This window comes from Boleophthalmus pectinirostris, unplaced genomic scaffold (assembly GCF_026225935.1).
Source record: "Boleophthalmus pectinirostris isolate CB_2022bp ecotype Guang Dong unplaced genomic scaffold, ASM2622593v1 HiC_scaffold_4, whole genome shotgun sequence".
Taxonomy (NCBI): Eukaryota; Metazoa; Chordata; class Actinopteri; order Gobiiformes; family Gobiidae; genus Boleophthalmus; species Boleophthalmus pectinirostris.
The window spans coordinates 39,256,702-39,276,941 of NW_026571353.1; the positions used below are offsets into that span (position 1 = coordinate 39,256,702).

The window sequence follows — 20,240 nt, forward strand, 5'->3', positions numbered from 1 at the left end:
TACTACTACTACTACTGGTACTACTACTACTTCCGCTACGACTACTGGTACTACTGCTGCTACTAGTACTACTACTATTACTACTGCTACTACTACTACAGAACCCAGACCCCCCGATCTGGGTACATACTACTACTACTGCATGTACTAGTACTACAGACCCCTGTTGAACATGTAGTAACAGGAGGCGCCAGTGGAAAAAAATGTTGTTGTGTCCTTAGGCAAGACACTTCACCCACATTGCCTAGTATGAAAGTGTGTGTGTGTGTGTGTGTGTGTGTGTGAGTGATGGTGGTGGTCGGAGGGGCCGATGGCGCAGATTGGCAGCCGCGCTTCCGGTCAGTGGATTCTGCTCCCGGGGCAGCTGTGACTACAGTAGTAGTTTACACCACTGAGTGTGGAGTGACTGAATAATGAACTGCAAAGAGCTTTGGGTCTTGAAAGACGCTGTGTAAATGCAATGATTAATCACTGACTTCTCTTCCTCCTCTTCTTCCTCTTCCTCGTAGCGTGTGACTCAGACTGTGACCAGTGTCTGGGTCCGTCTCTCTGTCAGCTCTGTGCGTCTCCTCTTGTGGCTCTCAGGGGCCTCTGTGTGGAGCAGTGTGGGCCCCTGTACTACCTGGACCCCGACGCTCGAGTCTGCAAACGTAAGCAACACAAACAACAAACGCAAAATCAAATTATGTTAATACAAAGAGAAAACTATAAAGAGCCCCAGTGTGTGTGTGTGTGTAAACGTGTGTGTTGTGCTTCGTCCAGCCTGCTCGTCGGACTGTGAGGCGTGCGAGGGCCTGGGCCAGTGCACCGTCTGTGCTCAGGGCAGCTTCCTCATCCAGGGATACTGCACCCCCGACTGTGGCCACGGTTTCTACGGCGACGCCAACACCAGGACCTGCCACGGTAAATACTCCACCATACGGCTTTAAAGGGGTTCAGAACGTGTCTCAGAATCAACAGCTTATGTCACTCTGTTCTTGGTGAAATCCAGTTTTCATGTTTCCAATTAAATGTGACTCATATGTGCCTGAACGTGAGATTTTAAAGCTGCTGTCGTAGCGGAGCCAGAACATGCACAGCTTATTTGTTTTAAGGGGGAGATTGAGAAGGAGAAGGACGAGGTTTTTGGTCATGTTCTTTTTTGGGGCAGTGGCAAAAATGTCCATAGACGGGAACGTGTGGATGCAGGGTCGGAGACAAGAGTGGTGGAATCAGCGATCTCCCCAAATATTGATTAACTCACTAACCTCGCTTTCCCTCCATTGACTAAACTCCGAGCCTTCAGAGCCTGAAAATTCTCTTTGTTGCATTGTCGTCCGCCTTGGTTGTGGCTTTCTTCCAGTTTCCCCCAATCCTGATTCATCAGCCGGTTTCACTTCGTAGAAACCTTCTGACATTAGGATTCGTTCGCTCGACAGTCGGCGGGTACTTTTTTAAATTTAACCAATCGCTGCTGTTTGGTCGTGACGTTTGTAATGCTCCAAATCCCGTAGGAAGAAGAACAATAACGTCTTTCCTCTTGATAAAATTCACCAAACATTCTCTTTGTTCCGGCTTTAAATCCTCGATCTGGGGAATCGTTGCCGACACAGAACGTCCGTCTTCGTCTACGTCCATCTCGACGCTTTGTTTACTGTTGTGTTGTTTAACAAAAGCGACACAGACAGATTTTGACGTCATGACTTCACAGCTCACAGCTGATTGGCCGGTGTGCGCTCTATAGCTTCCGGAGTTCTTGCAAGCTGTTTAGTGTATCATATTTTCCGGGCTATTGGTCGCTCTGGATTATGTGGCCCTCTGTCATTAAATGGTCTATTTTTGAACTGTTTTCACAAATAAACCTCGTGGGACTTTAAAGGTTGTATAGAGGATTTTCCAAGGAAGGAGAAATCCAGCGACTGTTTGTCCTTTTTCAAATGTTGCTCCTGCGTGAAACCACCCCCCCTCCCCTACAGCTCCTACGTAGAAACACCTCCTCCCTCCTCCTCCTTACGCCAGAAACAGGTTTGTTTACAGCCGGTGCTGCACATGACTTGTAAACAACTAACTACAGTGTTGGTTAGACAAGACGGAGAAGTGAGGAGAAGTGAGGAGCAGAAGAGGGAGCAGGAGAGAGAGGAGCAGGGGGAAAGGGGAGCAGAGAAGAGTTGCGCGGAGATTCAGTGCAAATGAACTAGCTACAACACGCAGCAGCAAGTGGACTCTTTCTTTGCCTTGAAAATTACGTTTTCAGACATAGGATATCGCTTTCGTGTCCTGAAAAACGTTTGTCTAACTCTTGGAAATAAAGTACGTTTTCATAATAAGCAGAAGTTTCCTGTCCAGGAGTAATTTGTGGACCAGTGCTTCAGTCTTTAGACCCTTCGTCTGCTTCAGTTCGCGCCATCGCTGGAATGAATCTCCAAGAATCACCTTAGTTTGGCTTCGCTGCTTTTCCCCTTGTCTTCTTCTTTCAGCGACCTCAAAAACGGACTTTCTTTTGCGGCGAACTGCTCCTGGATTCTTGTCGCCATTCGCAACAAACTTTGTGCGAACTGCGAGGAAGATATAGGTCAAAAAAAGCCGCTAAGAACTGTTGCGTTGGTGGAGTAAACAGCGTCTGTGCGTCTTGCGTCTGTGGACTGTGTGACAGTCGTACGTAAACCACGTACCGGCGGCGCAGGCAAGTCAGTTACACTAGAAACGTAGGGAGTTTGATTGACAGCCTGTCAGCTCACAGATAACGAGGCAGTGTCGTTATCTATTGGCAAATGTTTAGCCCCACCACGTCCAGAGTTGATGAATTTTTATTCTCTTTTTTTTGGTCATCATAATTACAAGGCGACTGCATCTCTATAATCTATCATTGACAACTTGAAACAAAAAAAAATCCTCCATACAACCTTTAAATGAAACCCAACAGTGTGATGGGTGAGTGGTTTTGTTTGTTTGTTCGTTCACGGTGACTCTGGGCTTTGTTCAGTTGTGGCGTGTAGGGAGGGTGTGTCTGGATTGTCGGCGTGTTCGCAGTGACTCAGTTGTTCCGTCGTGTCTAGAAGCGGCACGTTGCGCTCGTGGCTTTTCCGGTTCGTTCCTCCGTTCCGTTCCTCGTCGGCGTGGAGTGACGAGTGCGTCTGTGGGTGTGTTTCTCTGTGCGGTCGCTGTCTGCTCCGTGTGTGTTTGCGGTTTTGTAGTTTATTGAAGTCGTGCTGGGACGCCCGAGTGGATTCGTGTATGGGGCGCTCTGGATTGTGGAACACGCCGTCTTTTTTGATGGGGTTAGAGGCTTAAGAGTGCGTCTAATAGCCCGGAAAATACGGTATTCTGATTCCTGACCTAGTCTCTGGAGAGAAATGAAATTAAGCGGAGACACTAGGTTGTGCCAGCCTGACTAATTTCCACCTACTTCAGCGCAGAATAGTGACGTTTGTGTCTTGTTGATAACGTGTAGGTGGATGAACCGTTCACACTGAAGTCACATGTTCAAAAGATCAGATATGTATCAGTTTCAGGAGCACATATCCAAGTGTCCTGGGTCACATTTGAAAAAAAAAATCATATCTGTGTCATTAAAAGATCAGATACAGGAGCACAGGGGCCAAAAAATGGGATTTGGGTCACTTCAGGCTGCAGTCTGAACGTAGACTTCATTGGTTAAAATTGTCTGTCCATTGCAGTTGTTTGCTTAGTTTCTCATCGAAGTTTTCAGTTTTCGCAGATTTTGTCGCAGCTGCTTATTCGTACATTTTACCGAGACGTTTTCCTCAACTAGAAGAAACACAAGTCTGGTACATGCCCCTTAAATATATTTTTATTAGAGTACTTGTATTTTTATTGTAGTACAAAAAACTGATGTTGTGCATCAAGTTTAATAAGACGAATTATTATTATCAACAAGTAATCAAATAGTTTCAGTGTTTTTTGTGTAGTTTTGTGCAGTGAGGAGAGAGGCTGGGGTGAGTTTTGCTTTTGTATAATCTCAAAATTGAAAAAACACCTTTCTTATTTATTTATTTGTTGAGAGACAGCACATATTAATGAATATTTAAAATGTAAATATGTAAAGATTTTAGCCGGCGGGGCTCATTTCCATCTTCAGTCCCTCAGCAGGTCGATGTCAAATCATCCAACCCCCAGGCCTTGGATCGTTTGGTATCGGACTGCACGGAATGAATAAATAACTTACATTATTTCCGTTTATTTTTTATCACACTTGTCGCACGTCCGTTTGCTTGTCTTGGTCACGTGACACATTAACGCTAATATTAAACCCACAAGCTGCAAAATGAGTAAAAAAAAACGACGACTTTTGAAACGTTTATTATTATATTTACAAAACTACCACAGTTTTTGTGTTGGTCGTATCATTTTATTTTGTTGTATTTATCCGCCGCACCTTAAAAGCCGAGCTGTGAAAATATCGTCTGACATTAAACCGGTCTGTTGATTATTAAAAACGTTGTGTACCAAAATTAAATCTACATATTTGATTTTGTTGACCCAGTTAAGAATTTTATATTTGTCAAGTATTCTGCAAACGTGATAATACACGCATCAAGAATCTCAGACTTCTGGACATTGCGCAGTTCATACTGGGAAGGATTTTCCGAAAAAATGAGCATCAAACCTCCATGTTTGTTTTCCCAGTGGGACGTGTCTATTGTCTAAGTCGATCTTTTCAAGTCTTTTGAACCATATCACTTTTGTTTCTGGTTCTGATATTGTCATATTTTAGTTTTGGGATTCGGACATCGTAATTGTTGTGGTTGTTGGATCCTAACAGCAGAAAACAACTCGAGAAATGTGTTTGTGAACTCCATAAATGCAAAAGTGAATCAGATGTGTGTGACTCAAACCTCTGTTCAAACTGTTTCTCTTCCCAACGGAATTGAAAAATAGTGAAAGGTGAAGGTGATGGGCAGGATTGATCCACAGGAAGAACCAAAAAGGAAACATTTGTCCTGACTAAGAAATCATCCCGAGTTTACAGAGAACATTTTGTATGTGGAGCGACAACAAAGTAAAATCCCGTTTGTTAATGTAGAGGAGCAGAAGACAAACAGACTGAGCTGCACTTTCTTGTTCTTGTGGTTTTACAGAAACATCACGTCTTGGTCTCTTTGCAGTGGAAGGTGTTTCTTGGTGAACAGTTGGAGACTTTCACTTTGGCGTTGACTTTTTAAATTCGTAACCGAAGTTGAGCGAAGGATCGGGATTTTGTTTTTGGTTTGAGTCACACACATCTGATTCACTTTTGCATTTATGGAGTTCACAAACAAATTTCTCGAGTCGTTTTCCGCTGTTAGGATCCAACAACCACAACAATTACGACGTCCGAATCCCAAAACTAAAATATGACAATATCAGAACCAGAAACAAAAGTGATATGGTTCAAAAGACTTGAAAAGATCGACTTTGTCAATAGACACATCCCACTGGGAAAACAAACATGGAGGTTTGATGCTCACTTTTTCGGAGGATCCTTCCCAGTATGAATTGCGCAATGACCTGAAGTCTGAGATTCTTGATGCGTGTGTTAATGGGCTTTTTGTTTAATACCTTAAGTGCTTTTTTTTTATAAATAGGAGTAGTTTTGCTTGTCAGAGTCCAACGTAATCATGCAGTGATTTAAGTGTTGCTAAATCACTGAATTTAAGTATATAATTGCAGAGTTTGTTGTTCCATTATTTTTTATATGATGAAAATGTGATCGATTATATTTTGATTCAGTGTTGTTTCGATAGTTGTAGGTCCAGTGTAACTCCTGATACTTCACTTCATGGACCAGTTTCAGTTTGTTCCAAGCATCTAAGTCTGTATCCACGCCAGGTTTTTATTTTTTATTTATAAGTAAATAAATAAGAATAAAAATAAAACTGAATCAAATAATCATTACTTGGTTTATACAGAAGCTTCAAAACATTTTCTGTGCTGATGAGAGGTTTTGTGACTTGGACAGATCAGAAAATACATGAAAAAATAAAGCACATGATATGAAAGTGTAGTGTTTTTGTTGAAAATATTCTTTGGCGTGTGAAAAGGCTGCGCCGGGATGTCCTCAGGAGACACTGGAGCTTTGTCTGGGGTCAAGCTGAATACAAATTTCTCCTTCACAGAACCGTTCACATTCTCGTTAGTCATCGATTAGCCTCATTAGCTCAGGCCTAATGGAAGAGTGATTTGTCAGTTCCATTTTCTGTCTGTGTGTTTTTGGAGAGGTTTGGTCCCATACTGACGAGAACTTTTTTTTTATAGGGACCCGTTGTTACGTCCCCTTTGCTAGGGGAGAAAGGGAAGTAACAAGAAAACCAGGATGTTAAAGGTTTAACTAAAAAATTGTGCATTTATTATTTACAGTGTAAGGGAAGACAAACAAAAAACAGGCAATTAAGGAGAAAAATAAATAGGAGTTTAAACAAAATAATCTAATAAACTAAAGAGCCCTAACTAGATACAAGGTACCAAATCTTCTCAAGATGTACTGCGAACAAAAAACAAGGGTGTCTCAACGAACTAAACGAGGCAAAAGCCGACAATATAACACAAAGAGACAACCCAACATCAAACAAAAGTGGCGAGCTGGCCGCAGTGATCCAGCCGCCTCGAGCAGGCAGAAGATGGTCCCTTTTCAATCCCCCGCTATCACAGGTGTCATCCGCGGATTGGTGGAAGCGCAGGGATGAACGGCCAATCGCTGACGCACTGCGACGCCAGCCTCCGTCCCACGTCGGGTACTCCCGCGCATCCGGGTCCAGGGCTCGCGGACCGGGAGCATCATGCGTAGACAAAAGCAATTAAAGAAGAACGGGAGTACTTTACACAAATGTCACAGGGCCGGGGCCCGTAACACCCGTGTTTTCAGATCAAGGTTCAGATCAAGGTTCTTTTATTTGTCACTCAAGCGTGCGAGAGAAACACAACAGAACGAAATGTGGTCTTGTGGTCCGCGGAGGTCAGTTCGAGGGCTGTGGGCTTCGCTGCATCGGAGGACCCTGGCGATGACGGGGTCGCGACGTCATCGTTTTCCAAAAGCTGTGGTTTGCGTGTCCGCACAACAACGCAACACCAGTGTTCTCAGATTTCACCACTCTAGAACCCGTGCTCAAAAAATACCATTTTGGCCCACCTCAAACGCCGGCTCCTTGCGGACAAAAAGCCAAAACAAATACACATTTCACCATTTCAACCAGAAAACGTTGTGGTGTGGACGGGCCCTGAGTGATCGTGTCTCTCTGAACAATTAGTATGACTCAAGTTTTAAACAATAAAAGGATCCATAAATATCCAGAAGTGCACTGACCTTTGCTGATTTATCGGCCTTATTTTTGGAAACCAAACAGCCTTTCTCCACTTTACCTGCAGAAACACTCGTTCAGGGCTTGTAGATAGGATCTGCTGACTCATGTCATGTGTTAGAACTTTATATCACAGATCTACATGTAGATTATAACAAGGCGACCAACACAACAACAACAACAAGGTTGTGGTCCACCTGAGGTTCGTGACCCAGTCTTTGAGAAACAATGTACTAGAATGTGAATCGAGCCCATTTTTTCTGTCCGAGTCCAGTCCGTGTCCGACAGGGCAGTGATCCATGCTCTAATACTACAACTTTCCTCTTGATAAAATTCACCAAACATTCTCTTTGTTCCGGCTTTTAATCCTTGATCTCGGGAATCATTGCCCACACAGAATAAAGGGTCATTCCACGCCATTTCATCAAATTTCCAGAAAATCTCACGCATCATGTTTTTTAAAAAATTTGAAAAAATTACCAGCTGGTCCCTTACTGTCATGTACCAACCCTGTAAATTGACACATACTCCACTCATAAAATGAGCCGTAACTTGAAAAGTAATGATCGAAAATCACTAAAACTTCACAGAGTTGGTACATGATAGTAAGGGACTATTTGGTTGTTTTTTCAAAATTTTTTGAGATCGAAGTGCATGGGCCATTTGGTGAAATGGCGGGAATGACCCTGTATGTCTCTTCGCTGATTGGCTGGTGCCTGAACTTGCACTTCCAGGGTTTTTGCGAACGGTCTAGTGTATTCTGATTCCTGACCTAGTTGCTGAAGAGAAATTAAACTGAGTGGAGACACTAGGTGGCGCCAGCCTGGCAAATTAAACCATTCTATCTTCATGGAAACCAAACCAGGCCAAGTTACAGATCAGATCTGTGGAGAGGCGATCCTGCTCACAGTCAGAATACCTAGTTTCAAGTTTTTCTAGGTATTTTTCAGCAATATAACCACCTGTAATTAAAAAAAAAATATAATGAGGCACAGCTGTTTAATGCCATACTGCAGAACATTCCAGGCAGAGCAATGCAGTATCCATAGAAACAAGCAGGTGATGGACCCTCAATCAAAGAGTTACACTTTCAAGTCACGTTCTAATGTTGTTACTTCGTTAAAAACACACCTGGAGTTGTGTTTTGTTTCATTTTTGTTTGGGTAACTTTTTATTATTAGTCTGTCTACATCTCCAAAGGTCAAGATGCTCCGTTCCACTTTGTGATGTCATGAAGCTCAATCGTTTGTGATGAGGAAACGGCACAGGGGCCCTTTAAACGCATTAAACTTTCAGGACTTAGCAGAAAGTGAAAGTTAAAGTCTTGTCTTTACCTCGGCTGCAGCGTGTGGAGAAGAGCAGCGGACACAGGGGAGTGATGTAACACGATGCAAAAGGTGGACTCACTTGTTTACTCAGTGACCAGAGACACGCCATTAGAAGAGAAAAGAGTTTCACAATGAACTCGGGCAAACCGGGCTTAGATTTCAGCTCTCAGAACAGCTCAATTTGGGTTTTTAAAGATGACAGATTATGCTCTTTTCTGATCTATGTTCTAATGTCGTCACAAACAGACCTGGAGTTGTGTTTTGTTTTGTTTCATTCACACGTTTAACACACAAACCCTGCAGATTTAGGCTGAGTTCTTCTCTCAAACTGAAAGCTCTCGTTCCACCGTTGTGTTTTTAAACTCCAAACATCTTCACTAGAATCATTTGGATAATTTCAGCCTTAGAATTGTAAAAAAAAACCTCTACTGAACTAAAGGTAAAAGGAGCTGTTCACTTGAAAACTGCTGCTTCTTGACATCACAAGGTGGAACAGAGCATTTTGAGCTTTTGAGATTTTTTTCGATGAGATTTAACATGGCTTAATACAGAGGTTGGTGAACTTTACAAAATGACAGTGACAGAGACACAGACACAGAGCTCCTGGGGATGTAACAATAACTGAAATATAACGATATTGTATCGTCAAAGGTCTCACAATAATATCATGGGCCATCACAAAATATCAAATTACAACAAAAAACAACTATTTTCTTCATTATTTGTCTCCAAAACCAAAATGAAAAAATGGATAACGAGTCGTTTTTTCAGTTTTCGATTTTGTGTTTAAATAAATAATGGAAAAAATGGATAACGACCGTTTCCCGTTTACGTGACTTAAGTCGGACTGAACCAGGACTAAACCAGGACTGAACCAGGACTGAACCAGGACTGAACCAGGACTGAACCAGGACTGAACCAGGACTGAACCAGGACTAAACCAGGACTTAACCAGTCTCAGTTCTGGCCTGGTCCTTGTCTCAGTCCTGGTCTCAGTCCCAGTCTCAGTTCTGGTCTCAGTCCTGGTCCTGGTGTCAGACCTGGTCCTGGTCCTGGTTTCAGTCCTGAACCAAGACTAAACCAGGACTGAATCAGTCTCACTTCTGGTCTGGTCCTGGTCTCACTCTTGGTCTCAGTCCCAGTCTCAGTCCTGGTCTCAGTCCCAGTCTCAGTCCCAGTCTCAGTCCTGGTGGTCTAGTCCTGTCTCAGTCCTGGTCTCAGTCCTGGTCCTGGTCCTGGTCTCAGTCCTGGTAGTCTCAGTTCCCTGGTCCTGGTGTCAGTCAGGACTGGTTCAGGTCCTGGTTTAAGGTTCACGTCACGTGGGAAACGGTCGTTATCCATTTTTTCCATTTTTCATTTAAACACAAAATCGAAAAACTTAAAAAAACGAATCATTATCTGTTTTTTTTTTTTCCCATTTTGGTTTTGGAGACAAATAATGAAGAAAACTGTTGTTTTTTCATTTTCTTATGTTTGGTTTTATATTGAAAAACGAATGAACGAATGACACACGGATTATGAAATTTTAGTTTCTCATTCACTCAACCACGTCGTTCTTTTGAGTTCTCATTGGGCTAGTCTGATTATTTCCGAACGTTTGCGCCTTTTGTTTAAAAAAGACAACAATAAATAAATGCACTGACAGGATTTTGAATGTTTAAAAAACTATAATCCAAACTATAAGGTGAGTGGAAAGAGTTAACATTTTATATTTAGCCCTAAAAGTCTGATCAATTCTGCACATGTAGGTTTTGTAAAGTCACGGAAAATTCACTTTAGGTCATGAAAAAGTTTTGAAATTTTCGAACCCTGTAAATTAAAAGTGTATGAAAAGTGTATTAAGGTGTTTTAAAGTCAGAATAATAGAAGAGCAGTAATGATCCCGCGCGGTTCTGCGAGGGCATCTGCCGTATGTCGAGCGATACAGTGAAATTTAACGCAGCGACGAGTTCTATAATGAGTTCTGAAAGGTGCGAGCTTCGTCGTGTTCGTGATCGGGAGCTGGCGGTGTCGGGGAACAGGTGGTGAGAGGGAGGGGAAGTCGAAGGCGCCGAACGGTGATGTGGTTTTTGAGCTCGTGTGACATTTACAGAAGTATAATTGGAGACGGAGGAGACGAGGAGCTGGCCTTTCTGTCAGAGACTTCACATTGATGGTTATACACAGAATGGAACTTTATGTCTCTATTCTACCTGATGGACTTGTGTTGGAGTAGAATCTGTAGTCGCAGCAGCAGTAAGTACGTGCAGAAGTTTGAAGTATACTTTTTCAATATGTTTCAAATTCAAAATGTTTCCTCTTGGTCATTCTCATCTGTGTTCAGAGTTTAACTCTTTCCCCCCCGGACGCCGACTAGGAACAACCCACACATATATGTTACTAGTTCTGCCCTTAGAGCATCACTGCATAAAAGAAAACACACTTCCACCAGTGATTATAAATGATTTTTACACTCATGAACTTAATTGTAACACAGACATATTTGTATCTCTGGAAACTTTAGACTCTGAACTCTTCATTTCTGGATGTTTAAATGTGATTCAACTCATTTACAGGTTTATAACAGCTCACTGAAAATGAGAGTTTACCTGGTCAGGTGCAAAATCGAAAACAAAAAAACTACATTCAGCATCTGATATCTGCATGTTCTGAGAACTATATTCATAAAAACATAAAAAAATATACTTTGTCAAAGTATTTAAACAGATTTCATATCAGCAGATACAGTATAAGCCAAGTGTGCACCTGTTTTTACCTGTTGTTCACCTGTGTGGACATAATTAATTTTTTCCTTTTAACTTATTCAACTTATTTAATTTATTCAACTCATTTAGCTTATTATAATATAATATAATATAATATAATATAATATAATATAATACTAAAACTCTTCCCCATCAGTGGGTGTTCAGTATTTATCATCTTGGTTATTTTCTCGTGCGCAGAGCTCCACATAAGCGTTTGTTTCGTCTGGGCAACATCCAGATTTCAAGGCAATTTTGGTTCATAATCGAGTATAAAGCCCAGATAGTTTGTTCTGATATCGCAGGACTCGATACAGACGCATCACTGACATTCTTATCTTCGTAAGTTTCACTCTCTGTAAGTCCGTCGCTGTTGTTGTTTTCCACTTTATAATCAACTTCATCATCACTTTGAAATCTATAAAAGTCACTTTCTCTAAACTTATCCATAAAATACGTCCGCTCCTCATTATTTCTAAAACTGTGCGCCGCAGCGCCGCGATCTTTCCATTGCACGTGTTTCCTGTTGTGTTTTTTCCGGAAGCTCCAATCGTCACTACTTCGATTAACTTTGGAAAAAATCGGCAAAAATATATCCTTGAATCCTATTGGTCAGTCTAGTGTGGGTTGTAGTGGCCCCGACCTGATCACAGCCTCTGTTTAACATGTGACAAACCGAGTCGTTTCTAATGTTCATCAAATCACGTCTTTAGTGAAACAAAGGGGTCGTCAAATGTCGTCTTCATGGGGGAAAGAGTTAAAGAAAGTCTGTTAGACCAATTGACCAGTGTTTCCCAGACTTTTTTTCTGGCGACCCATATTTTAAAAGTTACAAACCTTCATGATCCACGTCAACAGACATTATTCGTAAAATCACAAAATAAAGATGGATTTGAGCATTATTGAACATTAATGAGGATATTTTATTCTTGACTGAGTGATTGTGTCTCTGAGCAATTAGTTTTTTTCTCAAGTTTTAAACAATGAAAAACAATCACTGAAGCAGCTATAAAAGGATCCATAAGTCGCCGATTTGGACATTAAAAGTAGAACATTTCTTTTTCTTTTCAACATTCAATTGAACCAGCAACATTGGAACAAAATAGTCAATAAAATAATTACCAAAAGATTAGAAATGATACAAACATGTCTTAACATTTCAGCATTTCTCGTGAGATAGTTGGACCTGTCTGTGTTTTTGTGGCTGTTTCAGTTCGGCTGCAGGAGGAAACGCAGCAGCAGATCAGAGATTAAAGCAGCATTCAGTCTGTTTCTGTGCTTTGGCTTCATTTTTGTGAGCACAGAAAATCTCATGTGTCAGAAGTGTATATCACAGAGCTACAGGCGAATCTCTTGTGCCCCACCTGAGGGTCACGACCCAGTCTTTGGGAAACAATGCCATAGACCACATGTAAAACTCCTCATAAACATTATTGAATTACACACTTTGTTTATAGGAAAGAATTTGAGAAAATATATACCTTACAATCATGGAGGAATTTGAATTTTTTGTTGCATTAACAGAGTAAGAATATTCTAAAACTGTAGAATTTTTGGTCTTACCTAGTGCCTCTACTCAATTTCATTTTTCTCCAACGACTAGGTCAGGAATCAGAATACACTAGATGGTTTGCAAGAACCCTGGAAGTGTGAGTCCTGTTTAGGCAGAGGAAACTAGTCCCCCCATTAAGAGTCTCAAAACACTTACAAGATAAACTGATTAACTCAACGTCCACTCTAAAGGACACATGAAGGACACAGGAGGTTAATTAGCCAGGCCGGCACCACCTAGTGCCTCAATTTAATTTCTCTCCAGCGACTAGTTCAGAAATCAGAAAACACTAGACCAGTGGAGTCCAAACTTTTTTCATCAAGGGCCACAGATCTAAACACAGAAGAAGCAGAGGCCGATCGAGGGCCGTAGACTGATGCTCAGTACAGTGAATAATTGAAATATGTGCATGTTTAACACGTTAGAATGAGCCTCAGTCTTTATTCAGGCTAAGATCTTTAAAATCACACACTAAATGTTAAATATTCGCTTTATCAAGGTAGATTTAAAAAAAAAAAACTTGCAGTAAAAAGTGAATTTTTAATTGATGGGCCTGGAAGACTGAGGGCTAAAAAAATTTTATCTGAGGGCCACATTTGGCCTACAGACCATAGTTTGGACATGCCTGCAGTAGATGGTTCGCAAAAAGGAAAGTGAAAGTTCGGGCACCAGCCAATCAGCGAAGAGCCATATATTCAGTGTTGTTAACGATCCCCGAGATCGAGGATTTAAAGCCGGAACAAAGAGAATGTTTGGTGAATTTTATCAAGGGGAAAGACGTTATTGTTCTTCTTCCTACGGGATTTGATGCATTACGTACGTCACGACCAAACAGCAGCGATTGGTTAAATGAATAAAGTACCCGCCTACTGTCGAGTGAACGAATCCTAATGCTGCGAGGTCACACAGTTTCTATCAAGTGAAACCGTCTGATGAATCAGGCCACTCCTGACTGTTTGTAGGATTTTCAGTTAAGAAAAAGTTTTGTGAATGCCAAAAATGTTTCATAAGAAGGCCTTCAAGTACAAATCTATTCATAAGATCACTTCATGAATGAGAATTTGTTTCCAGTAGTGAAGTAGTTTTGGTCAGAACTTTGGTCATGCCGTCTCTCACACTGCAGGTACATTTCCCATAATCCATTTCTGCGTTTACATAATTGCCCTGTTTTCTACTGAAAGTGAAATTATCTGGTGTTTAGCGCGTTGGATATTCTCGTCAGGACTCCCCCGTAGCGGCTAAACCCCGTTATGAATCCGTTATCGGAGGAAAATGGGTCACCTTTATATAGCGACCGATGTTCCTCTGTTTTTTACGGCGCTCTGCTGGTGTAATTTTCGCCTTCAGCGTTTAGCCGCTCGCCCCTCCAGCCTGATTAACAGCGGAGAGCCGGCGCGTCCGCATCGTTAGCGCGGTCCCTCACCTCGGCGCGTGATTTATGGATCCTGACAGGGCCTAATTGTAACGGAGAGATGCATCGTGGGTAATAGAGCGGGCAGGTAATGAAGGAAAGCTGCCTCGGGTCCTGAGCTAATCTATGGTTTAATCAAACAGTGAGAGGTTTGGGGCAACACCGGCCGAAAATGTGACGCAAAAGAGACTTTATGATTTATCGGCGGCGTCGGGGGGGGGGGAACCACCACCAACACGCCCGTCTCCGTGGTGACGTTAAAGGCGCATTGCGTAACTTTTGTGAGTGCGTCAAATGCTTTTTTTCCCCCATTTTTGTACAGTTGTAGGGAGTATTATCTGTTACATAAGGTGGTGTTGTACAGTTGTAGGGATTATTATATTACCTGTTACATAAGGTGTTGTTGTACAGTTGTAGGGAGTATTATCTGTTACATAAGGTGTTGTTGTACAGTTGTAGGGAGTATTATCTGTTACATAAGGGTGAGTTGATGTACAGTTGTAGGGAGTATTATCTGTTGCGTAAGGTGCATTGTACATTTGTAGGGAGTATTATCTGTTACGTAAGACTGATTTGTTGTATGGTTGTAGGGAGTATTATATGTTACATAAGGGTTAGTTGTACAGTTGTAGGGAGTATTTTATTACCTGTTACATAAAGGCAAGTTGTTGTACAGTTGTAGGGAGTATTATCTGTTACATAAAGTTGTTGTACAGTTGTAGGGAGTATTATCTGTTACATAAGGGTGAGTTGTAGAGTTGAGTCACTTTTTTTTTTTTTTTTTTTTTTTTAATTAACCGGCATTGAAAAACCTGCTGGACGCTTCTGGTTGGAGCCTTTTTATTTGATGTACGATGTCAGACACTAATTCTACAAGGACTCAGGACTAAGCCAGGACTAAACCAGAACCAGGACTCAATGTGGTTGGAGATCCTCCCGTGTGGACTGCGGGCAAAAGGACCGGTGCAGAACTCCGCGCACCACGGATGTAGACCTGGTGTAGACCTGGTGTAGATCTGGTGTAGACCTGGTGTAGACCTGGTGTAGACCTGGTGTAGTCCTGGCTTAGACCTGGTTTAGTCCTGGTGTAGACCTGGTGTAGTCCTGATGTAGACCTGGTTTAGTCCTGATGTAGACCTGGTTTAGTCCTGGTTTAGACCTGGTGTAGTCCTGGTGTAGTCCTGGTGTAGACCTGGTGTAGTCCTGATGTAGACCTGGTGTAGTCCTGGTGTAGACCTGCTGTAGTCCTGGTGTAGACCTGGTGTAGACCTGCTGTAGTCCTGGTGTAGACCTGGTGTAGACCTGGTGTAGTGCTGGTTTAGACCTGGTGTAGTCCTGGTGTAGACCTGGTGTAGTCCTGGTGTAGACCTGGTGTAGTCCTGGTGTAGACCTGGTGTAGTCCTGGTGTAGACCTGGTGTAGTCCTGGTGTAGTCCTGGTGTAGACCTGGTGTAGACCTGGTGCAGACCTGGTGTAGTCCTGATGTAGTCCTGGTGTAGTCCTGGTGTAGACCTGGTGTAGCCCTGGCTTAGACCTGGTGTAGTCCTGGTGTAGTCCTGGTGTAGTCCTGATGTAGACCTGGTGTAGACCTGGCTTAGTCCTGGTTTAGTCCTGGTGTAGACCTGGTGTAGTCCTGGTGTAGTCCTGGTTTAGTCCTGGTGTAGACCTGGTTTAGTCCTGGTGTAGACCTGGTTTAGTCCTGGTTTAGTCCTGGTTTAGTCCTGATGTAGACCTGGTTTAGTCCTGGTTTAGACCTGGTTTAGTCCTGGTTTAGTCCTGAGTTTAGTCCTGATGTAGACCTGGTGTAGTCCTGATGTAGACCTGGTTTAGTCCTGGTTTAGTCCTGATGTAGACCTGGTTTAGTTTAGTCCTGGTTTAGTCCTGGTTTAGTCCTCACCCGCCCGTAAAATTCCACAATGTTGAAAGCTCACATCCGCCCAAACCATTTAAAAAAAGTGCAAATTATAGTCTGAAAAACACGGTTCTTCTGGGCCTGGGGACATCAGAGTCGAGAATCTTCTGGACTCGCCAACAAATACACTTTATTATTTCGCGAGAGCCGTTGTGCTGCTTTGCTTCTCTTCTTCTTTTTCTCTTTGTAAAGCACATTTGAGAAGAGGGAAACCAGAGCTGCGTCCGACACGAGGATCCTCACATTTACACTGTTTTTATGGCCGTCACCAGGATTAAGAAACGGTGCTCGGTTTGGTTGAGCGTTTCCACATTCAGATTCGTCTCTCCGTAAAAACAGCGGTGGTGGTTCTGGTGTTTTTCACAGTAAACAAACCAAAACTAGGACACTTGCATCAAAGCCCGGGCAGTTTGAAAGTTTCACGCTCTGTCAAAACATATTTCTGTAACAAAGGGGAAGTATAATTGTTGTTATGATGGAGCGCGGCGCTGTTTAAAAAAAAGCTCTGATGCATAAACTACACCTGCTTTTCTATGAACAAAAAACATCAAGCGTGTTTGAGCAGCTCTTTATTATTAGTCTGTCCCCATCTCCAAAGCTCTAAATCACAGGTGTCAAACATACGGCCGGGGGCCAGATCCGGCCCTCCAAGACCTTTAATCTGGCCCTTGACTGATTTTCTACTAAAATATTTTAATTATATTTTCTATTAAAATATTGGTAATTTTCTGCGTCACTTAGCACAGCAGCGTCTCCAGCGTCTCTGTACGTGGCCCCTCCCACCAGAGCAGCACAAATGAAGACTTGTCTCTTTCCAAACGCTCTTAAAGGACGATCGTTTTGACTGTTGACCGTGACACCCTCATCAGAAAAATGTCCAACATGAGAAAAGTGGAGCCGAGTGCAGGATTTTACAACAAAAATGGACTTATTCCTGTTACATATAAGTGAATTCATGTTAAAACTTTGTGTTGAAATTGTATTTTGCTTAAAGTTTCAGGTTGTTCATAATATTATAATATTTTGTAAAAGAAAGAGTTCATCAATTAAAAAAGATTTCTGTAATAGATTTGTGTTTCTCTGCACAAATATTTGAACTTATTGTTATTTTTGGGGTTTATATGACATGAGTTTTCTGATCCGGCCCCTTTGAGATCAAAGTAGATTGGATTGGCCCCCGGACCAAAATGAGTTTGACTCTCCTGCTCTAAATGCTCTGTTCCACCTTGTGATGTCATGAACCAGCAGTTTTCACGTGAACAGCTCCTTTCACTTTTAGGTCAGAAGAGATCACCGACTCCAGGTGCTGAAATGATCCAAATGATTCAAGTCAAGTGTATGGAGTTAAAAAAAAAACATCAAGACATCAGCAGGTGGAACACAGTGTTTTCAGAGAGAAGAACTCAGCCCAAACGTGCAGGGTTTGTGTGTTAAACATGTGTGAATTAAACAAAAACAAAAAAAACACAACAAAAAAACACAACTCCAGCTCTGTTTGTGATGAGGAAACTACTTTAGAACATAGGCTGTGTTCAGACTGCACCTGAAGTGACCCAAATCTAATTTTTTGTCTCTATGTTCCTGTATTTGATCTTTTAATGACGTCTGAACCACACAGATCTGATTTTTTCAAATGTGACCCAGGACACTTGGGCTACGTTCAGACTGCAGGGCTTAATCGCTCAATTCCGATTTTTTGGTGAAAATCTGATGTTTTTTCGTAGTCGTTCACATTTCCAGTTAAATGTGACTTGTATGTGACTCCAGTGTGAAACATTAAACGGTCCAAAAGTGTCCCACATTGTGACACTGGAGACACGACGACGTCAACCGCAGCGAGCGTCTCTGTGTTTTACAGAAGTTGTCCAAACATGGACGCAGCATCGAGCACCTGGAGATTTTAAAGTTCCTCTCGTACCGGAGCCAGAACATGAAACAACTTACTTGTTTTAAGGAGGAGATTGAGAAGGAGAAGGACGAGGTTTTTGGTCGTGGTGTTTTGTGGTGAGTGGAGATGTGCTTCACTTCAGTCACATGGATCATGAACAGTTTTCTCCTACTTTAGTGCAAATAGTGAACGTTTGTGTCTTGTGAAAGTGAGGGGACGCAACTTCCATTTAAAACAGATTGTTCAGTTTCAGGGACAGACCAAGGTCCTGGGTCACGAAAAAAATCAGATCTGTTTTCAGGAAAAAGATAAGAAAGGCCTGTTTGTAGTTAGTCAACTGAACGCAACCTTCTCTGCACCCCTTTCCTGCTCCTGTCCCCGCTGCCCGATCCACTCTTCCCCCTGCTCCTCACTTCTCCGGGCACGGAATCTCCGCGCACCCGCTCTCTCCTCTCCTCTCTCCTCTCTCCCTCTCTCCTCTCTCCTCTCCTCTCCTCTCTCTCTCTCCCTCTCCTTCTTCTCCCTGCTCCTCACTTCTCGTCCGCGAACGAAATGTCCACCCGCTCCCCCCGCTCCTCACTTCTCCGTCTTGTCTAACCAACACTGTAGTTAGTTGTTTACAAGTCATGTGCAGCACCGGCTGTAAACAAACCTGTTTCTGTGGCGTAAGGAGGAGGAGGGAGGAGGCGTTTCTACGTAGGAGCTGTAGGGGAGGGGAGGTGGTTTCACGCAGGAGCAACATTTGAAAAAGGACAAACAGTCGCTGGATTTCTCCTTCCTTGGAAAATCCTCTATACAACCTTTAATCGTCCTAAAATAATGTAAAAAGAGCTTCTTAGGCGGGGTCATAAAAGTTTAATCGTTCCCCAATAAAACTGATATTAGATTCTGAATCGTGTTTGTTTCTCCGTTTAATTTTCTTTTCCCGTCCGCAGTGAACGTGCTCCCTCCCCGGCTGCTCGTGAACGGCTCCCTCCTGGTTCCTCTGGGCGGGACGGCGCCGCTGCCTCCGTCCCTGCTCGGGGTGTCGGACCGGGACAGCGCCCCCCGTCTGCTGCGCTTCGAGCTGCGGTCGTCCCCCTCCAACGGGCGTCTGTACCTGCGGACGGGAGCCGAGGAGAAGGAGCTGAGGCCCGGAGACGAGTTCAGCCCGGAGCAGCTCAGCGCGGGACGGGTTCTGTTCAGACACGAGCCCGACAAATCCAGGTGAGGACGAGAGAAGACGGATTTAAAAAGATCAGACTCTGGCGCTTCTGTTCGAGATCGTTTGTTTGATCAGATCGTGAATTTAAAATGGAAGAAACATCGATCGAGATGCCGGACGTTTGCGCCGCAGACGGACTGAACCAGGACCGAACCTGAGGCCTGTTAGTCCTGTTTTAGTCCTGGTTTATTCCTGGTTTAGTCCTGGTTTTAGTCCTCGTTTAGTCCTGGTTTAGTCCTGTTTTAGTCCTGTTTTAGTCCTGGTTTAGTCCTGGTTTAGTCCTGTTTTAGTCCTGTTTTAGATCTAGTTTAGTCCTGGTTTAGTTCTAGTTTAGTCCTGTTTCAGTCCTGGTTTAGTCCTGGTTTAGTGCTAGTTTAGTCCTGGTTTAGTTCTAGTTTAGTCCTGTTTCAGTCCTGGTTTAGTCCTGGTTTAGTTCTAGTTTAGTCCTGGTTTAGTTCTAGTTTAGTCCTGGTTTAGTCCTGGTTTAGTTCTAGTTTAGTCCTGTTTCAATCCTGGTTTAGTCCTGGTTTACATCTAGTTTAGTCCTGGTTTAGTTCTAGTTTAGTCCTGTTTTAGTCCTGTTTTAGTTCTAGTTTAGTCCTGGTTCAGTCCTGGTTCAGTCCTGGTTCAGTCCTGGTTTAGTCCTGGTTTACATCTGGTTTAGTCCTGTTTTAGTCCTGTTTTAGTTCTAGTTTAGTCCTGGTTCAGTCCTGGTTTAGTCCTGGTTTAGTCCTGGTTTAGTCCTGGTTTAGTCCTGTTTTAGTCCTGGTTTTGGTCCTGGTTTAGTCCTGTTTTAGTCCTGTTTTAGTCCTGTTTTAGTCCTGGTTTAGTCCTAGTTTTAGTCCTGTTTTAGTCCTGTTTTAGTCCTGGTTTAGTCCTGGTTTAGTCCTGTTTTAGTCCTGGTTTAGTCCTTGTTTTAGTCCTGTTT

At 42.8% G+C, this 20,240-nt stretch overlaps 1 protein-coding gene across 1 annotated transcript in view; it reads left to right on the forward strand.

Moving 5' to 3' along the window:
• Positions 1-20,240, forward strand: part of fras1 (Fraser extracellular matrix complex subunit 1) — a 607,084-nt gene that overhangs the window by 313,054 nt on the left and 273,790 nt on the right. Inside the window, exons 27-28 of the mRNA XM_055161976.1 lie at positions 763-903; positions 19,044-19,314. Coding sequence (XP_055017951.1) covers positions 763-903; positions 19,044-19,314 — 412 coding nt within the window. The remainder of the gene's footprint in view (positions 1-762; positions 904-19,043; positions 19,315-20,240) is intronic.